The 19830-nt window shown below is 44.3% G+C and overlaps 1 protein-coding gene across 1 annotated transcript in view; it reads right to left on the minus strand.

The window, feature by feature from the left end:
* egfem1 (EGF-like and EMI domain containing 1) overlaps positions 1-19830 on the minus strand; it is a gene marked incomplete at its 5' end in the record, with an annotated part of 303107 nt that overhangs the window by 96418 nt on the left and 186859 nt on the right. Inside the window, 1 exon segment of the mRNA XM_078204089.1 lies at positions 4243-4365. Within this exon segment, the coding sequence (XP_078060215.1) occupies positions 4243-4365 (123 nt within the window).

Raw genomic sequence — 19830 nt, forward strand, 5'->3', positions numbered from 1 at the left:
ATCTCTGGAATTCTCTGCCCACTGAAGTGGTGGAGTCTACCTCGTTGAATATGTTTAAATCACAGATAGATGGATTCCTGATCGGTAAGGGAATTAGGGGTTATGGGGATCAGGCGGGTAAGTGGAACTGATCCACTTCAGGTCAGCCATGATCTTATTGAATGGTGGGGCAGGCTCGAGGGGCTAGATGGCCTACTCCTGCTCCTATTTCTTATGTTCTTATGTTCTTATTCAGGATAAAGAGTCCCGAAGCCTGTAGTGTTCATTATCAAAGGAACACCGAAAGGAACAGAATTATCCAGTCCCTCCACCTTGCCCCAGTGTTGAGGTCTAAGTGCGGGAGCAACTCAGATCGCTAACACCAATTTGCTGACACCATCCTGCCCTTGGCCATGTTCCTGGAGGTGAGATTGGGGATGGCAGGGCTACCCATTGTGAGAGGCAGGTAGGCATTAAGGGGAGTTCATGTTCTATTAAAGCCTATTTTCAGACACTGACTAGAAATAGAGAATTAGATAGGGGAAGCAGATCGGGGGCCAGCACTCCAGGCAGACCTTGAGCACCACCTCACATATCCCACCATAGCTGCAGCAACAGGCCATCCTGTGGAAGGGTTCTTCCCTCCATAATGGCCGTTGAGTAGCTGAGGCCATTTTATATTGTGCAGCTTTTAAAAGTTGCCAACAGTGGGCCTCAGGAGGGAAGCACCCTCTCCAAGGCCTTAACTTCAACAGCAGCCTCTTTCAAGTAGGAGGACTTCTGTCAGACCCTCCAGATTCCAGAATCGACCTGCCGCCTGTAATTAGACACAAGTCCATCTTCAGGCCACAAACTGGCCAATTCATAGAAGGTCACTGCCAGGTGACTGTTCCTGACCAAGTTCAGGGTCATGATTCACACTGGAGACCAAATCTCGAATCCCAACCCTAGGCCCAAAATCCTGCCCCAGGAATCGGTCTATTCAAAACACATTCAGTAAATGAGGTGTTCTTTCCCCAGTGTCCGAGCACTCCTACAGTTTGCCCATGGTCCACATTGAGAATTACCAGTGGCTTTATCTGTTAAAATGAGAGCCAGTGGTGAAGGATCTAAAATTACTGTGCCTGGGATCAGTAAGACACAGTTCAATGATGCACAGTAACCATCAGGATCAGCTGATTGACGTAGAAGGTTCTGGAGACAGAAGAATCTGCTGTTCTTTAAATTCAAATTTCTGAAGGAAGGATATGATCTTGAAGCAGATTTTTTTTAACCATTCCACATGTGAACAACAGCATTCACTTCAGACCACTTCTCACAGAATCAAATCACTAGCAGATGTTTGGAACCCTCAACATGCCACCCCGAACCACTTTCAGGTCTTCCTATGATTAGAATCACAGAAGCTAATCATAGAATCTCTACAGTACAGAAGAGGCCATTTGACCCATTGAGTCTGAACCAACCCTCTGAAAGACTATCTGATCCAGGCCCTCTCCCCTGCCCTATTCCTGTAATCCCACACATTTACAATCATTAATCCCCCTAACCTACACATCTTGGGACACTAAGAGGCAATTTAGCTTGGCCAATCCATCTAACCTGCACATCTTTGGACTGTGGGAGGAAACCAGAGTACCTGGAGGAAATCTACGCAGACACAGGGAGAACATGCAAACTCCACATAATCACCCAAGGCCGGAATTGAACCTGGGTCCCTGGCGCTGTGAGGCAGCAGTGCTAACCACTCTGCCACCGTGCTGCCCGTTAAAAATGGCAATCTCTATGGGAACCTATTTTGAGTGGCCTCACAGTGCCAGGGACATGGGTTCAATTTTGACCTCGGGTGACTATCTGCATGGAGTTTGTGTGTTCTCACCGTTTCTGCGTGGATTTCCTCCGGGTGTTTTGGTTTTCTCCCACACTCCAATGATGTGTGGGTTAGGTTGAATGGCCATGCTAAATTGTCCCTTAATATCAGTGGGATTAATAGCGTAAATATGTGGGATAGGGCCTGGGTTGGATTGTTGGTGCAGGTTCGATGGGCCTTTGACAACGCACCACATGGTAGGTTGTTACATAAGGTTAAGTCTCTCGGGATCCAGCGTGAGTTAGCAAATGGATACAAAATTGGCTTGATGACAGAAGATAAAGGGTGGTTGTAGGGGGTTGTTTTTCAAACTGGAGGTCTGTGACCAGCGGTGTGCCTCAGCGATCGGTGCTGGGTCCACTGTTATTTATGATTTATATTAATGATTTGGATGAGAACTAAGTAGACATGGTTAGTAAGTTTGCAGATGACACCAAGATTGCTGGCATGGTGGACAGTGAAGAAGGTTTTCTAGGATTGCAACGGGATCTTGATCAATTGGGCCAGTGGGCTGATGAATGGTAGATGGAGTTTAATTTAGATAAATGCGAGGGGATGCATTTTGATAGATCGAAGCAAGGCAGGACTTACTCAGTTAATGGTATGGCGTTGGGGAGAGTTATGGAACAAAGAGATCTAGGGGTACAGGTCCATAGCTCCTTGAAAGTGGAGTCACAAGTGGACAGAGTGGTGAAGAAGGCATTTGGCATGCTTGGTTTCATTGGTCAGAACATTGAATATAGGAGTTGGGACATCTTGTTGAAGTTGTACAAGACATTGGTAAGGCCACACTTGGAATACTGTGTACAGTTCTGATCACCATATTATAGAAAGGATATTATTAAACTAGAAAGAGTGCAGAAAAGATTTACTGGGATGCTACCGGGACTTGATGGTTTGAGTTATAAGGAGAGGTTGGATAGACTGGGACTTTATTCTCTGGAGCGTAGGAGGCTTAGGGGTGATCTTATGGAGGTCTATAAAATAATGAGGGGTATAGATCAGCTACATCGTCAATATCTTTTCCCAAAGGTAGGGGAGCCTAAAACTAGAGGGCATAGGTTTAAGGTGAGAGGGAGAGATACAAAAGGGTCCAGAGGGGCAATTTTTTCATACAGAGGGTGGTGAGTGTCTGGAACAAGCTGCCAGAGGTAGTAGTAGTAGAGGCGGGTGCAATTTTGCCTTTTAAAAAGCGTTTAGACAGTTACATGGGTAAGATGTGTATGGAGGGATATGGGCCAAATGTGGGCAACTGGGACTAGCTTAGGGTTTCAGAAAAGGGGCGGCATGGACAAGTTGGGCCAAAGGGCCTGTTTCCATGCTGTAAACCTCTATGACTCTATTGGCCAAATATCCTCCTTCTGCACTGTAGAGACTCTATGATTCTATGAGTGCTACCTGAGAGCGAGGATCGCAGGATGTGATTGGCTGCGTGCATGCAATGCTTAATGGACTCATCACTTGTTAGTGTGCCTCTTGGAAGCTTGGCGTCCCCTCCCTGGTTCCACTGGTTTTGGTTCTTGGGAAGGGGAATGGCTGGATGTGTTACAGTTGTATCAGAAAGAAGAGAAATTGGGGTGTGATTCAGCATTACTTTGGATAGTGCCAGGACTGTGTCTGAATTAGATTTGGTGATTGCAAATCCTGGCAGTTATTATTTTAACACGAGTGCCTTTAATTTTGTTTGGTTTAAACTAACAGCTGCAATGTCTAAATTACGCTCACTGACAAGTTAAATTAAAGCTCCACATTCCTATTAAGATGAGTAATATGAGAGCATTGTGATCTCATTTATGTAGGAATTACGGCATGTAAACAACACTTACGATGATTGAAATAATTTCAGATTCCTTGGGATTACAAGGATCAGTTTGAAGTTGTTTTTGTTGCGGGTTCTTGTATACTGCTGCTTTTGTTTGACAGGAAAAGCTTATAATGGAATGTCTAATTTGGACATTCATTTGATAATAATTCAAGGAACCTATAATGTTATTAATCTGAGGGAAATGCCACAAATAGCAGTCCGATTTGCAAAACATTTAGGGTGGGATTTCTCTAGATCATACAGTTTGTAGATCTGTCGATACAGTATGCTTCCAGTGGAATGGGCGGATGTTAATTCCAGTGACATAGTCAATATATTAATCTGTCTATGTGTTTCGAGGAAGATTAATAAAACACTAATATCTGAACCAGAAATGAACGGGTTTTCATTAATATTATGCCCACAACATAGAATCACCATGTGAGTGTCAATTTTATAGAGAATTACATTTTGAAATTCTTCCTAAGAATGGTTACAAGGAGTGTTCAAGATTTTGGAGTTTATGTCAGTGAATTATTACAAGCCCCTCCCCATTCTTTGCCATTACATTATGACTTTGACAACTTACCTTCACAAAATTTCCCATTAGTCGCCAACCTCTGTCCTGTTGGGCATTTGCAATAATAACTGCCGATGGTATTGCAACACTGATCTTGACATCCTCCATTCTCTGTGACACATTCATTCACATCTGTCAGGAGGAGGGCAAAAAGCAGCTGAGTGATTATAAATGACTTTGATATAAATCATGTTTGAATTAATCATGTGCAGGAAATGATCTCACATTTTTGATTTAGTGCTTTGTTGGTTGTCATACAATGGCATTTCAACATCAGTTAAATCATCAAGCGGTTACAGAGAAAGAAAACCAAATATATACGAAAGATGTTTTGACATTCTCCTTCAATCATTGCCCAAGTCTTCTGTAAAGCTGGTAACCAAGAGACCTCTTTTCCCTGAGTGTTTACCATTGGGTCAATTGAACTTCCTTTTGCTTGTTCATTTGACGTGGGCATCAATGGCAAGGCCAGCATTTGCTGCCAATCCCCATTTTCCCATCAATTTAGTGACATGCTAAGCCATTGCAGGACATTCCTCACTTCCAGTTCCAGACTTTTATTAATCAATTGAATTTATTGATTGAATTTATATTCCACTGGTTACCATGTTGGGACTCGAAGCCATGTCCTCAAGCCTGGGTTTTTGGTTTACTAGGCCAGTGACTTCACCACTATGCCACCACCTGCCCCTGGTGCAACCGTTATCAACACGACCTTTGCTGTAAGTAGATGGCTTACCCCATGATGAGAGAGATGGCTTGCCCCATGATGACGTTACATTGTGAAGTTACTATCTACACATCCTTAACGTGTACCATTCGTCTATGCACTGATTGATGGCATAATTATGTAAATATGTCACACATACTTAATGTCTAAACCATCACAATCATTCTGCACATGCATTTTCTCTTAGAACATATTTGGCTGGCAGTAGGACATCCTATAGCTAAGTTCAGGAAAGCAAGCTCATTTTCCCAAGACACAGCCTATAGTATAGAAGACTCTATATTTAAATCTATTAATTATTGCTAGCTTTTCTTAGTGTTCTCAGAAGTGCCTATTCTCCTGGTGTCTCATGTATTTCAGCTTTTTAACTTTTCGCAGAGAGATCTGCAGGAGACAGTAGATAAAATGTTTTTCCCTGCATCCAAATCTTGATCTAAACTTGTGAGAGAATTCAGTCTCTTTTTTTCCAAAAGCTTTTTGCCATGTTCCTAGTAATTACAAACTTAGAATAAAAAGTAATTTTAATTTGTTTTAAGAAAGTACTAAACTCAAGCTGGCTGTGGTAAAAGCTGAAAATGTCTCACTGTTACAATCAGAGATATTTTTCTGTTAAAAGGTGCAATGAAAAGGGAGAAGATTAAATGACCCCAAGTGATCTGAATGATCCCAGTGGCATCTTCTTTGTGCTACTCTTCATCTCAGAGTATATATGTACATACAATCATATGAATTAATTGCAGGAGAGGGCCACTCGGCCCCTCGACCTGCTCTGCCACTCATAAGATCATGGCTGATCTGATTGCAACCTCAACTCCATATCCCTGCTTACCTTTTATAACCTTTCACTGGACCTCTCCCCCATGTTTAATAAAAATCTATCCAGCTCCGTCTTTAAAGTATTCAAAGTCTCTGCTTTCATTGCCTGTTGAGGAAGAGCGTTCCAGAGACTCATGATCCTCTGTGAGATAAAATTTCTCCTCATCTCATCTTAAATGAGCAACCCCTTACTTTTATATAGCAACCCGTAGTTCTAGATTCTAGAGCATCATCTCCACATCCACCATATCAAGATCCCTCAGGACCTTAAAGATTTTGATCAAGTTGCTTCTTACTCTTCTAAACTCTAGTGGATACAAACCTAATCTGTCCAACCTTTCCTCATAAGACAACCCATCCATTTCTCAGATTGGTTTGGTAAACAGTATGAAGCTACACTGGACCAGCACCTGAAATGTTAAGGAAAATGACGTGCCCTATTAGGCTAATACTAAAAACTGGCATCACCCCTTGTGATGAATACCAACACACACCAAAAATGCATGTAATAAATTAAACCCAACCACCTGAAATGAGGTTAACAAACTGGAGTGTGAAGGAGATGGGGTTGCAGTGATGAAATTGAGGAAATGTTTTGCCCTGCTCTGGCAAAAGGCTATGGATATGAAAGTGCATTTCACGGCCTGAGATCTTGTTGCCACTTAGATCTCTGACCCCCTGGGATAACGAAGTGTCTACGTTGTTGAAGAGTTAAGCAGCCCTTCCTTAAAGATTCACTCGCACAGTGGTTAGCACTGCTGCTTCACACATCATACCACATCATGGCTTCACAGCTCCAGGGACCTGGGTTCGATTCCCGGCTTGGGTCACTGTCTGTGTGGAGTTTGCACATTCTCCTCGTGTCTGCGTGGGTTTCCTCCGGGTGCTTCGGTTTCCTCCCACAGTCCAAAGATGTGCGGGTTACGTTGATAGGCCATGGTAAAATTGCCCCTTAGTGACCTGGGATGCGTAGATTAGAGGGATTAGCGGGTAAAATATGTAGGGATTATGGGGGTAGGGCCTGAACAAAGAACAAAGAACAGTACAGCACAGGAAACAGGCCCTTCGGCCCTCCAAGCCTGTGCCGCTCCTTGGTCCAACTAGACCAATCGTTTGTATCCCTCCATTCCCAGGCTGCTCATGTGACTATCCAGGTAAGTCTTAAACAATGTCAGCGTGCCTGCCTCCACCACCCTACTTGGCAGCGCATTCCAGGCCCCCACCACCCTCTGTGTAAAAAAGTCCCTCTGATGTCTGAGTTATACTTCGCCCCTCTCAGCTTGAGCCCGTGACCCCTCGTGATTGTGGGATTGTGGTCGGTGCAGACTCGATGGGCCGAATGGCCTCTTTCTGTACTGTAGGGTTTCTGTGATTTCCACTTTGATGTTGCCTGAAAATGAGGTTATCCCACTAACAAATGTGCCACAATCTCCCTGCGGCAGAAATCTGCATTCACGACCTCTAAACAAGTCTACATCACGATCCTTGGTCGGTCCCTGTCAAGTTTGTAGCGTGATCTGCCAGCCCAATAATAATTCAGACACCGAGGATCAGAGTGATATACTGTGAGTTAGACCAGAAACAGGCACATGACCCCAGTCATGTGCAGAACACAACTTCCTACTAAAACTGCACAAAATAAAATGGGGGCTCATAAATCGATTTTTTGTACAAAGAAACTTGCCATAAAGAATGGACAATCATTAGCATTAATGTTAGACAAACTTCCTCTCCAAGGTAAACCAAATAGAGAAGGATAGACAATATAGAACTTACCTGTCGGCTAAGAATGAGAGTACAGTATTGAAATATTTACCAAAAGAAAATAAGCATTGACACAGTCACTGACAAGATAACAGGAAGCCACTGGTACATAGGAAAATCCTATAATATCAACAACCAGCTAAGGGTTCAGTCAGCAAGAAGTAAGAAATGCATCATTCTTCTATAAAGATCCCCAGTTAACGGGGTTACATATGTATATTCTTGTGTGATCCCAAAGACAATTAAGTAATATAATTTGTCCAAGGCAGTGACGCAAAACAGGGGGGAGGGGTTTGGCTGAATTGCATGCAGCTCCTGATACGATTCCATTGTAGCTAATGAAATTAAATATCAGGCGCTGTGTTTAACAGTGGTAGCTGATCCGATACCATCTATTTTGTGCCTCTGCCCAGGGCAAATTTCTAGCTCCCAATCCTTCTCTCAACTTGTTGGAGTGGATTAAGTGAATCTGATTTCTAATGTGTTAACATCTAATCCCACATCAATAATTTACCATCTTGATAAAAAAAAGTTACTAATTAATCCTGAATAATATCAAAGCAAAATCTTTATAAATGCCGAAAATCACCTTGGGGATTTTCGATATTATTAGTAAATCAAGGAAGTGGTGCAGGGGAATGTGTTGGTTGTACAAATGATGAAAGGGCTGAGGATGCAGCAAAGACATTTACTCGCCATAGGACTAGGATTGTATCTTCATTCTCAAGGCAAGTTGTTGCGTTCAATAGCATAATTAAAAAAATATGGCATTTAGGTTTCTGACTGAAACTCGAATGAAGAATGTACCAAATGCTTTTAAATCACCCATAGACTATCTCTGTGTGTTGGCTTGTCACTTCTAGTCACTCCCAGATCATGGATATGAAAGTTTATACAGCTTCCAGACAAAGTGCATGTCCCCCTCGGTCTTTCCTTGGAGGAACCTGCCTTTCACATTTATACTGCTGGTCATAGTGACTGGCAGCTGTTTAGTCACTCGGCCCCACTGCAACTTCTTGCACTGTTTTAACTGTCTTTCTGAAAGCACGTGGAACCTCACTAATCACATCAGATCCAAACGCAGACCAGTTCCAGCTGGCTGAATTGACAGTGACTGTTTTTTTCTACGGCAATGATAAAGTAAAAGTAAAAAGTTCATTTATTAGTCACAAGTAAGGCTTACATTAACACTGCAATGAAGTTACTGTGAAATGCCCCTAGTTGCCACACTCCTGCGCCTGTTTGGGTCAATGCACCTAACCAGCGTGTCTTTCAGACTGTGGGAGGAAACCGGAGCACCCGGAGGAAACCCACGCAGACACGGGGAGAATGTGCACAGCGGGTGACCCAAGCCGGGAATCGAACCCGGCTCCCTGGCGCTGTGAGTTAGCAGTGCTAACCACTGTGCTACCGTGCTGAAGATCTCTGTTGTTATAAAGTGTGTTACCGTACATGGGCATAATATTAAATAATCAGTTTCAAGCAGAAAATTACTATTTCTGGTTCTTCTTTAAAGGTCTGTGAAGGGGCATCTACACTTCTCTCAAAGGAAGCACTGCCGTTACCTTTCTGATGTTCAGGGAGTCAGAGTCGAAAACCTAGATAGCTGTGAAAAGACGTAAATGCTTCCTTTTCAAATGATGTAGTCGAGGTACTATCATCAGATCGAATGTTCCCGATGGTGGGGGAGTCCAGAACTAGGGGTCATAGTTTGAGGATAAAGGGTAAACCTTTTAGAACTGAGGTGAGGAGAAATTTCTTCACCCAGAGATTGGTGAATGTGTGGAATTCACTGCCAGAGAATGTAGTTGAAGCCAAAACGTTGTGTGATTTCAAGAAGAAATTAGATATAGCTCTCGGCGTTAAAGAGATCAAAGGGATTATGGGGGGAAGGGGGATCAGGATATTGAATTTGATGACCAGCCATGATCAAAATGTATTTGCTGATGGGCCATGATCATAATGAATGGCGGAGCAGGCTTAAAGGGCAAAATGGCCGATTCCTGCTTCTAGTTTCTATTGTTCTATCGCTTTTAACATATGTGGAGATAGATTAACTTTCTCCAATGATTCACCACTCTTTTAAAAATCACATTTTGTAAACTAACAGGGACTTAAAACAACTGTCTTATACACCAAAGAAGTAGCTCATAGTAACATATTACTGTAGTGTCACTTTACAACAGCGTATAAGTCACTTATCTGATGTACTTTTTTTCATTTGATTTGATTTATTATTGTCCCCTGTACTGGGATGCAGGGAAAAGTATTGTTCCTTGTGCTCTGTACAGGTAAAACATACCATTCATAAAGTACAGAGCGAAAAAAGAAAAGGAGAGGGTGCAGAATATAGTGTTGCAGTTACAGGTAGTGTGAAGAGAAAGATCAGCTTAATACATGACAGGACCATTCAAAAGCCTGATCGGACCATTCAAAAGGGAAGAAGCTGTTCTTGAGTCTGTTGGTATATAAATATGTCCAAAAAACTTCCCAATGATATACAAGCCCAGTCCCAGAGGGCAGGAAGATAAAGAAAATGGTTCCCAGGTTTCACAGCTAAATTAATTTCTGTCAGTCTTTCCAATCCATTTTGTGCTTGGTTAAAATATTTTTATAAAGCCACTGAGCACTGTCACCAACTTGGAAAAGAAGCCCTGAGTAAACCTCAGGTGGCATTGGTTAAAAAGTGCCATGATAACAACGATAAGGTGGAGATGCTGGCCGTTGGGACTGGGGTGGGCACAGTATGAAGTCTCACAACACCCGGTTAAAGTCCAACAGGTTTATTTGGAATCAAGAGCTTTCGGAGCACTGCTCCTTTATCAGGTGAGTGGAGAGGTAAGTTTCACAAAAATAGCATATATAGATCAAGACACAATTGCAAGATAATGGTTGGAACGCGAGTCTTTTCAGGGATTCAAGTCTTTACAAGTACAGACGATGCGAGTGGAGAGCGGAATAATCACAGGTTAAAGAGTTGAGAATTATCTCAAGCCAGGACAGTTGGTAGGATTTTGCAAGCCCATGCCAAATGGTGGGGGTTACCTGATGAAGGAGCAGTGCTCCAAAACCTCGTGATTCCAAATAAACCTGTTGGACTATAACCTGATGTTGTGAAACTTCTTACAAGCATTACACAGGCATGATTGGGAGGTAGGGTGGGTAGTATGCCGACTTTTCATCACTTGGGGCTGGTTTGAAATCTAGCTCTTGCCTGTGATCAGACGGTACGTTGTCAAGCTTACCATGTTCAATGGGAATTTCCCATGCCTGATCCCAACCCTCCACACATCCTCGAGGAGATCCCAATCTCTCACATGTGTGCACTCTGCTGATTATTCCAGTGTCCCCTTGCTAGAATATAATAGGCAGAAGAGAAAATGCTACCAGAACTTGCTGTTACATCTATATATGTTCATGGTGGAGGAAGAAAAATCTAAAGATAAACAGGTTCGAGAAAAGGAGAGAGAGAAAAATGTCAATGAAAGCAGAAGCCACAATTTTGACGGCAGCTGTTACCGTTGCAAAGCTGTGGAAACATGGTTTACAAAAAGCATTTTTATGATTGAAAACAACTGAAAAGATGGTCAACAAATTGTGAAAAATGGTGTGGCAGGCTACCAGAGCTTGCCTTAGCTGGAAAGCTTGGCTGGAACCAGATGCTATAACATGACAGACATGGCTCTTGTTTCTGAGTGCCTCAACTCAGAGTCTTGCCAACTTAGTCATTGCCTGAATGGCAGGAAAATATTTGGGTCAGGGACCTGAACAATCAAATTGCACCTTTTGTTATTGCTCTTGCCCAGAGCAAACCTCGCAGTTCCCAGACTAATCAGAGAGGGTGGGCAGGATGATGTACCTAAACAAGCAATGAAGGATCTTAACTGAAAGGGACCCCAGCAGCACTGACAATGGCAGTAATGATTGCAGCATACAATCCAATGTGTAGGAGCAAGGTCTGCAATATGGATGGAATACATGCACATGCTGGCCCCCTGGTTCACAGACTCGTCCCTGGAGGTGATGATTGATGCAGTGAAAGCATGATAAGAAATCATTTTCCCTATGAATGGCAGGTGAATGCCAGTCAACCTCAGCAAGCAGGCATGGCTGCACGTCAGCAGCTCAACTTTGATGCCCAGAACCTGGAATCAGGGACGGAAAAGGTTACGCCTGGGCGCTGAGAATATCACCTGCTTCAAGGTACATCCCTGTGTTCCTCTCCTCTGTCTTGTGCAGCTGTGGAATTGCTGCCCCTGTCGATGAGGCCATTGAACCAGGGGAAACTACAGCTCTTAGAGTTCTAACCAACTCGTGGCACAACTTGTGGGGCCGAAGGGCCTGTTTTGTGCTGTCGTTTTTCTATGTTTTCTATGTAACTCCAGAAAGGGGGACAGGGAAATCTCATGGGCAGTAAGGTGAGATTAGCCTCAGCAATTTTAGGCTGAAAGGACTGCTCCTGTTAGCGTTAACTTTTCAGCATGTCTGACCACAGGCTTGACATTTTCAACCTTTCCACTCGTCATATCAGGTCAGTTTCTCTCAGTGGTAACTTCACACTGAGCACTCACCTTCTCCATCCTGGCAAGGTGCAGACAGAGCATGGAACCTGTGCACTATTGGAAATGAAGGATTCCACAGTTTCAAGACTGCCTGTTTAATTCGCCCATTTGTTTTCCCAGCAGACCCAGGAAGGCTCCCCACCATACTCAGAACCAGCCCTGGAGAAAGCCAGTGGAGGGTAGGATCCCAACACAATGTCGATTTCAGGCACTTCACTACCAACATACACTGAAATCAGCTGGCAAGAATCTGCCCTGTGTCTTCCAATTGATTTGTGATTTTTTTCCCAGGGTAGAAATGTCAATTACTCGGGGACATAGGTTTAAGGTGAAAAGGAGAAAGTTTAAAGGAGATGTGAGAGGCAAGTTTTTTTACACAGAGAGTGGCGAATGCCTGGAATGAGCTGCCAGGGAAGGTTGTAGAAACAGATACAATAGCAACATTTAAGAGGCATCTTGACAGATACATGAATGGACGGGGAATAGGGGGACATGGACTGCATAGAGGCAAAAAGGTCTTTAGTTTAGAAAGACATCATGGGTGGAATTCTCCCAAAAAAATGTGAAGTGTTGAATTTTTGTGACAACTGTGGTTTTTTTCAGTGGGAGTTTAACAAAGTATCTCCCACAGTCCGTGCACTGCAGAATCACATTAAAATTCCATGGGCGGGGCCTAGTTCCACTGGAGCGGCCACCAGCACAGCGTTGAGCGGGCCACTGCACACGCGCCGATCTGACAGCACCGAGATCTGCGCATGCGCAGTGTTCCCTGTCTGTCAGCCTCCTGATTGCTGGCCAGCTCGATTGCTGGTCAGCCCTGTGATCCTGCACCGCTGGTCCTCTCACCCCCTCACGATCGCTGGGCCCCCAAACATGTCCGGCCCAGCCTCAAACGCCCCCAACCGCTCCGATCTCCTCATCCCCCCCCCAATTCCCCCACCACCAGCAGTCCTGAACTCCCTCACTGCAAGTCCTGACCCCCCAGCAGGCTGTCTCACCCCCCCCCCCCTCTCCGATGGCCAGCCCTGATCATTGGCCTCCCTCCCTCCCCCACTGCTCCCTATGCAGAGTGGCAGTGGGACCCTCCACCCCCACTGATCACCCCATCAGGCCCTGCTCCCATCAGGCCCCACCCCCTTTAGGCCCCACTCCCTTGGCACTGCCCCATGCCCGATGGGCAGTACCAAGATGCCCCCCGGGCATGGGCACTTTGCCCCTTGGGCAATGCCAGGGGGCACAGGCTAGCACTGCCGAGGTGCCAAGGCCCAGGGACACCCCCCGGCGCCTGAACCCCTGAGGTGGCCCCGATTGTCCTCCTTCACTCCAGCGGGGCTGGGCTGCCAGCTCCCCGAAAGTCAGGTGCCATAGTAAACCCCACTGGAGTGAACCACTCTGGCAGTGGGGGTGGGGGGAGATGCTAGCCAGCCCAAAGACTTCAGTCCCAGGCCCGCTAATCATATTTAAATTATATAGAAATAAATTTCCATAATTTATGTGCCTCCCAGCCGATTTCCAGCACAGATGTGACGCTGCCGGAAATCCAGCGCTGGGAGACACTAGTGGGGCGGGACGCCCAGTACAGATTCCGCGGATCAGGCACCACTGGAATCTCCTGGCCCGGGATGGCAGAATCGCCCAGGGTGGGAGAATCGCCCCCGCCCCCATGTGTCGGCACAGGCTTGTGGGCTGAAGGACCTGTTCCTGTGCTGTACTGTTCTTTGTTCTCTTTGATCTGAGATTAAGAGTACTTAATAACCAAACAGTTCAGCAACTCAAAATGTATAAGAACCATAAGAACACACAGCCCACTGAGCCTGCTCCATCATTCAATACAATCATGGCTGAGCTTTGGCTTCAATTCCATAATCCCACCGGCTCCCCTCATCCCTTAATTCCTGAGACCAAAAATCGATCTATCTTAGCTTTACGTATATTCAACTATGGAGCATCCACAATCCTCTGGGGCAGCATGGTGGCACATAGTTAGCACTGCTGCCTCACAGCGCCAGGGACTGGGGTTCAATTCCTGTGCGGAGTCTGCACGTTCTCCCTGTGTCTGTGTGGGTTTCCTCCAGGTGCTCCGGTTTCCTCCCACAGTCCAGAGGCGTGCTGGTTAGGTGCATTGGCCATGCTAAATTCTCCCTCAGTGTACCCGAACGGGCGCCGGAGTGTGGCGACTAGGGGATTTTCACAATAACTTCCTTGCAGTGTGAACGTAAGCCTACTTGTGACTCATAAATAAACTTTACTTTTTTACTTTACTTTTACTTAGAGAATGCTGAAGATTCTTAACTCTTTGAGTGAAGAAATTTCTTCTTATCTCAGCCCGAAATGATCAGCCCCTTATTCTTACTCATCAGGTCTCACCTGTGACCATCACACAGTAAATGCAGATGAAGGCAGGGCAACTGAAACTTGTGTGATGGACACAGTTCACCTGTTCTAATTATATTTAAGTGTATGGAGTGAGGTCCTATTGCAGGTGCGAAAAATATCTCTCACCTTGAAGTTTATCCTGGGTTAGCAGCTCTGTTCACCGTTTAGTCTTTCAAACTTTCTTTTCAACCTTATCCAGCCCAAAATGACAGCATGAAAATCTCCTGACTCCAGCAGCTGGGAAACTCCGGAGTGAAATGAGATCAGGCAATCTCCAACGAGATCCCAGTGGGCGCAGAAAGCTATGCATAATTCAGCACTAAATTAGCCAGCTCAATCAGAGAGGTCATTAGAATCGCTGATGTGGGAAATGGAAATGTGCACAGTGATGCATCACTGAGGTTGTAACATGGGCACAGTGCTGGAATTAAAATAGAATATCTTTAAAATTCTTTGAGGCGTTCATAAATATGGAATGAAGCAGATCTTACAGTCAGCACTACTTAGGGCATTTACCAAAACAGCTGCAAATTCGTGTCTTAAAGTACAAGTCTTGCATGTACTTCCTGAGGCAGTGTTCTGAGTGAAGACTTTGCTGGCCTGATTGACCACAGTAAGAAGTCTCACAACACCAGGTTAAAGTCCAACAAGTTTATTTGGTAGCAAAAGCCACCAGCTTTCGGAGCGCTGCTCCTTCGTCAGGTTAGTGGGAGTTCTGTTCACAACCCTGTTTGACGAAGGAGCAGCGCTCCGAAAGCTAGTGGCTTTTGCTACCAAATAAACCTGTTGGACTTTAACCTGGTGTTGTGAGACTTCTTACGGTGTTTACCCCAGTCCAACGCCGGCATCTCCACATCCTGGTTGACTACAACAGTGCAATCTTTACTTTCCCATGATCTTGCTTCATATGAGCATTTCTCCTGAAAGGCTAAAATTCATTAACACAATTCAATGGAAAGGAAAGTAGTCTTTTCAACCTTTTTTTCAGCATTATTGAAGGTTGGAATTTGATTCTGGAACACTTGGTGCTGCCAATCTTTCAGCAAATTCACGCTGCACATGGAGTGCTTTGTCAAGTGCATTGTGGCCAATAGCTGGTTTGCTGTTCGGTAGCTTAGGTTTAAGTGCCAGGATAATGGAATAGGATGGCCAAAGAAACAGTGACAAGAGAGAAAGCCTCTCCAACACTTTAATATTCAGTGTTGTCCTCTTGTTTTTGTCTCCAGTCTGTTCACAGATGGTGTTCTGTGAGTCCTATGGCTTTGCATTTCATCCATAATTCAGAAATACAATTGTTTTCGAGTGGACCTCAGCTATTTTTATGCTATTTTTGAAAAGAAAATCCACTAAAACACAATGCAGCTTGAGAATCTCTGCAGCCTCGAGATTCTGCGGCTTAGTTGGTTAAAGCACCTGCCTAGTAAACAAGTGAGCCTGGGTTCATATCCCAACAGAGCCTCATTGAAGTGGTGATTGATTTCGGCAACAAGACAAAACATATCTTTCTAGGATGGCACGGTGGCACAGTGGTCAGTACTTCTGCTTCACAATGCCAGGGACCCGGTTTCGATTCCCAACTTGGGTCACTGTCTGTGTGGAGACAGCGTGTTCTCCCCATTCTCTGTGTGGGTTTCCTCCGGGTGCTCCAGTTTCCTCCCACACTCCAAAGATGTTAGGTGGATTGGCCATGCTAAATTCTCCCTCAGTGTACCCGAACAGGCACTGGAGTGTGGTGACTGGGGGATTTTCACAGTAACTTCATTGCAGTGTTGGTGTAAGCCTACTTGTGACTAATAAATAAACTAAGTAACTAAGTACAACCAGCAATATTCATAGGCTGATTGAGTTTCATCATTTCTTTCTTCAAATGTTTTGTACATGGATCAAACATGTATTTAAATAGCCACAACATACATGCTCTAAACTGGAAAATGTAGAAAGGTCTATCTGACACAGGGGAGTGCATGGCCCTACCACTGGTAGTGCACATCTGCAGATGTTATTTGTATAACTTGTTAGTTATAACTTAACTCAGAATACTTTGAATGTCAATTAATTGTCAGTCATAGTTAATCAACTGCCTTGGACAGGACCCCTGCACTTTCTCCATCATTGAATAATTCTAAGTGCTGCTGAGTGGGAACTGAACTAATTAACAGAGAGACAATGTAAATTGAAAGGAGAGTGGTCTGATGGGGGATGGTGGATCTTAGCTCTTCCGACTGGGGCAATCAGTTAATCATTCCCTGCACTATTTGTGACGATTTCTGATTTTCATTCCTTGGATTTTGCTGATGATTTAAGCGCACACCTAACTCAGGCAGGAGCTTGATATAGAAATGCTCATCAGAATCCTATGAGATCAACAGGACCCCATGGTTGCTTCTCTAATAACTGGATGCATAACCGCCATCCATTGGTAACCATATAAACATGAAAGATAGGAGCAGGTGAAGGCCATTTGGCCCCTCAGGCCTGCTTCATTATGACCATGGCTGATCATCCAACTCAATAGCCTAATCCTGCTTTCTCCCCATAACCTTTGATCCCATTCGCGCCAAGTGCTATATCCAGCTGCTTCTTGAATACATTCAATGTTTTGGCATTAACTACTTCCTGTGGTAATGAATTCCACAGGCTCACCACTCTATGGGTGAAGAAATGTCTCCTCACCTCCATCCTAAATGGTCTACCCTGAATCCTCAGACTGTGACCCCTGGTTCTGGACTCCCCCACCATCGGGAATATCCTCCCTGCATCTACCCTGTCTAGTCCTGTTAGAATTTTATAAGTCTCTATGAGATCCCCCCTCATTCATCTGAACTCCAGCGAAAACAATCCTAACCAAGTCACTCTCTCCTCATACATCAGTCCCGCCATCCCCGAAATCAGCCTGGTAAACCTTCGCTGCACTCCCTCAAGAGTAAGAACATCCTTCCTCAGAAAAGGAGACCAAAACTGCACACAATACTCTAGGTGTGGCTCACCGAGGCCCTGTATAATTGCAACAACGCATCCCTGCTCCTGTACTCGAAATCTCTCGCAATGAAGGCCAACATGCCATTTACCTTCCTTACCACCTGCTGTACCTGTATACTTACCTTCAGTGACTGGTGCACAAGGACACCCAGGGTCCCGCTGCACACTCTCCTCTCCCAATTTACAGCCATTCAGGTAGTAACCTGCCTTCTTGTTTTTGCTTCCAAAGTGAATAATCTCACATTTATCCAAATTATACTGCATCTGCCATTGATTAGCCCACTCACCCAACCTGTCCAGATCATTCTGAAGGATCTCTTCATCCTCGTCACAGTTCACCCTCCCACCCAACTTGATATCATCTGCAAACTTCGAGATGTTACATTTTGTTCCCTCATCCAAATCATTAATATATATTGTGAATAGCTGGGGTCCCAGCACCGATCCCTATGGCACCCCACTAGTTACTGCCTGCCAATTTGAAAAGCACCCATTAATTCCTACCATGTGGAGCTTCCTTCCACTTGTACCATCACTTCCTTCCAGTAGATGTTCCATCCACCCCTTCACCAACATCATCTCTGAGAATACTGACATTACATCTATAACCTAACCTGTATTTCAACTTAAATATCTGTTCAAAGTGAAAACAAAAGCTCCCAGATCATTTCACCTCGAAGAAAATTCTACCTTTAAACTTCCTGCCATACAAATCTTTTCTGCCTACCTTGCTGCAATCCATGGAGATTTTAGCACAGGAGGAAATTTTCTGACTTTTTGCACCTGTGCTAAATTCTAGTTCCTCTTAAGTCTTGCTTCCATGAGGTTCAATTTTCCTGCTTTCTCCTCTAACTAATTGAATTTTCAAAAGCGAATGCATAAGTACACAAGAAATATTTTAAACCAAGCTGATTAAGCCAAGCACAACAATATTGTACATTATGGCATTAAACAGAATAGGTATTCCAACATGTGAGGGCAAGCTCACATCAGGTCACAGTTGCAGGATACGGAGATTAAACTAAGCTGAGCTGAGCACCTCAGAGTTTCATAGAATCATAGAATCCCTACTGTGCTGAAGGAGGCCATTCGAGTCTGCACCAACCACAATCCCACCCAGGCCCTATTCCTGTAACCCCTCATATATACCCTGCCAATCCCCTGACACTAGGGTTAATTTAGCATGGTCCAATCAACATAACCTGCACATCTGTGGACTGTGGGAGGAAACCGGAGTACTCGGAGAAAACCCATGCAGACACAGGGAGAATGTGCAGACTCCACACATACAGTGACGTGAGGCCGGAATTTAACCCAGGTCCTTGGCGCTTGGAGACAACAGTGCTCGCCACTGTGCCACCCCGAAAGCAACACGGTGGCACAGTGTGCTGAGTGGGAACTGTTTGTCCTCTATTTGGAAACCATGCCGACTTTGTACTAAGCCACTATCTACCAATGTGTTTTGAACAGCAAGTAACAAGTAAAGATATCAGGCACTAACACACATTCCATTATTTTGAAGTGTAATGCATTGACATGGCAATTTTCCGTATCGGCAGCAATTGAAACAAATTTACCAACAAGAACGTACTATATATGAGTGGTGCACTTGATATAAGCTAAGTGTAAGTATTGAAAATGGAAATAGGTGAATTGAAGAACACCACCTTATGTTGCAAAGTGAAGCTAAATTATCTACTATCAGTTCCAATAACCACATCAGCTTCTGAGGGGAGGAGGGAGCCCTCTATAAAACTGGCCCTTGATCAGATGCAGTGAAAGGACAACAAACCAAAAAGCTGAAGTATGAATGTATGTTGTCTGCATTACCAACACCTCATCCTACTCAACAAGAGTGAATCTCCAGTTATAATGGATCAAGAATAAGGAACCTGAATGAAACTCAAACAACCTGAGGGATTCAGTGCTAAATAATTAATGCAACTGAACTGTTGACTGGCACAGCCATAAAAAAATGTATCAATTAGCAGAGTTAATCTGCATTACCCAAGCTAATTTGAGAGCTGTTAATAAGTGTGTCAGCGTGTGACATTGCTGAGGGTGCAAGCACCTTGGATAGATGGAAAGGTACCGATAAACTGCTGCAGTCAGTAACAGATTCACAGCGATTTCGGTAGGAAGGTAAAATGTATTCAAATGACTTGGGGATTGACTCAACTGGCTGTAATTTGACAGAGGAATTCACATTAGGTTATCAGCTCTAGTCTTGCTGAAAAAGGAGACATGCTGACAAAGATTTTCATCTTGCACTCATCAGAACAATTTGCAAAAATAGCAAGTTGTAAAGAAAACAACCATTTATACTTTGTGAGAAGAGCGTGCTGATTGGCTGGCTAGTGGACTTTGATT

This window comes from Mustelus asterias, chromosome 3, assembly GCF_964213995.1.
Source record: "Mustelus asterias chromosome 3, sMusAst1.hap1.1, whole genome shotgun sequence".
NCBI classification, from domain to species: Eukaryota; Metazoa; Chordata; class Chondrichthyes; order Carcharhiniformes; family Triakidae; genus Mustelus; species Mustelus asterias.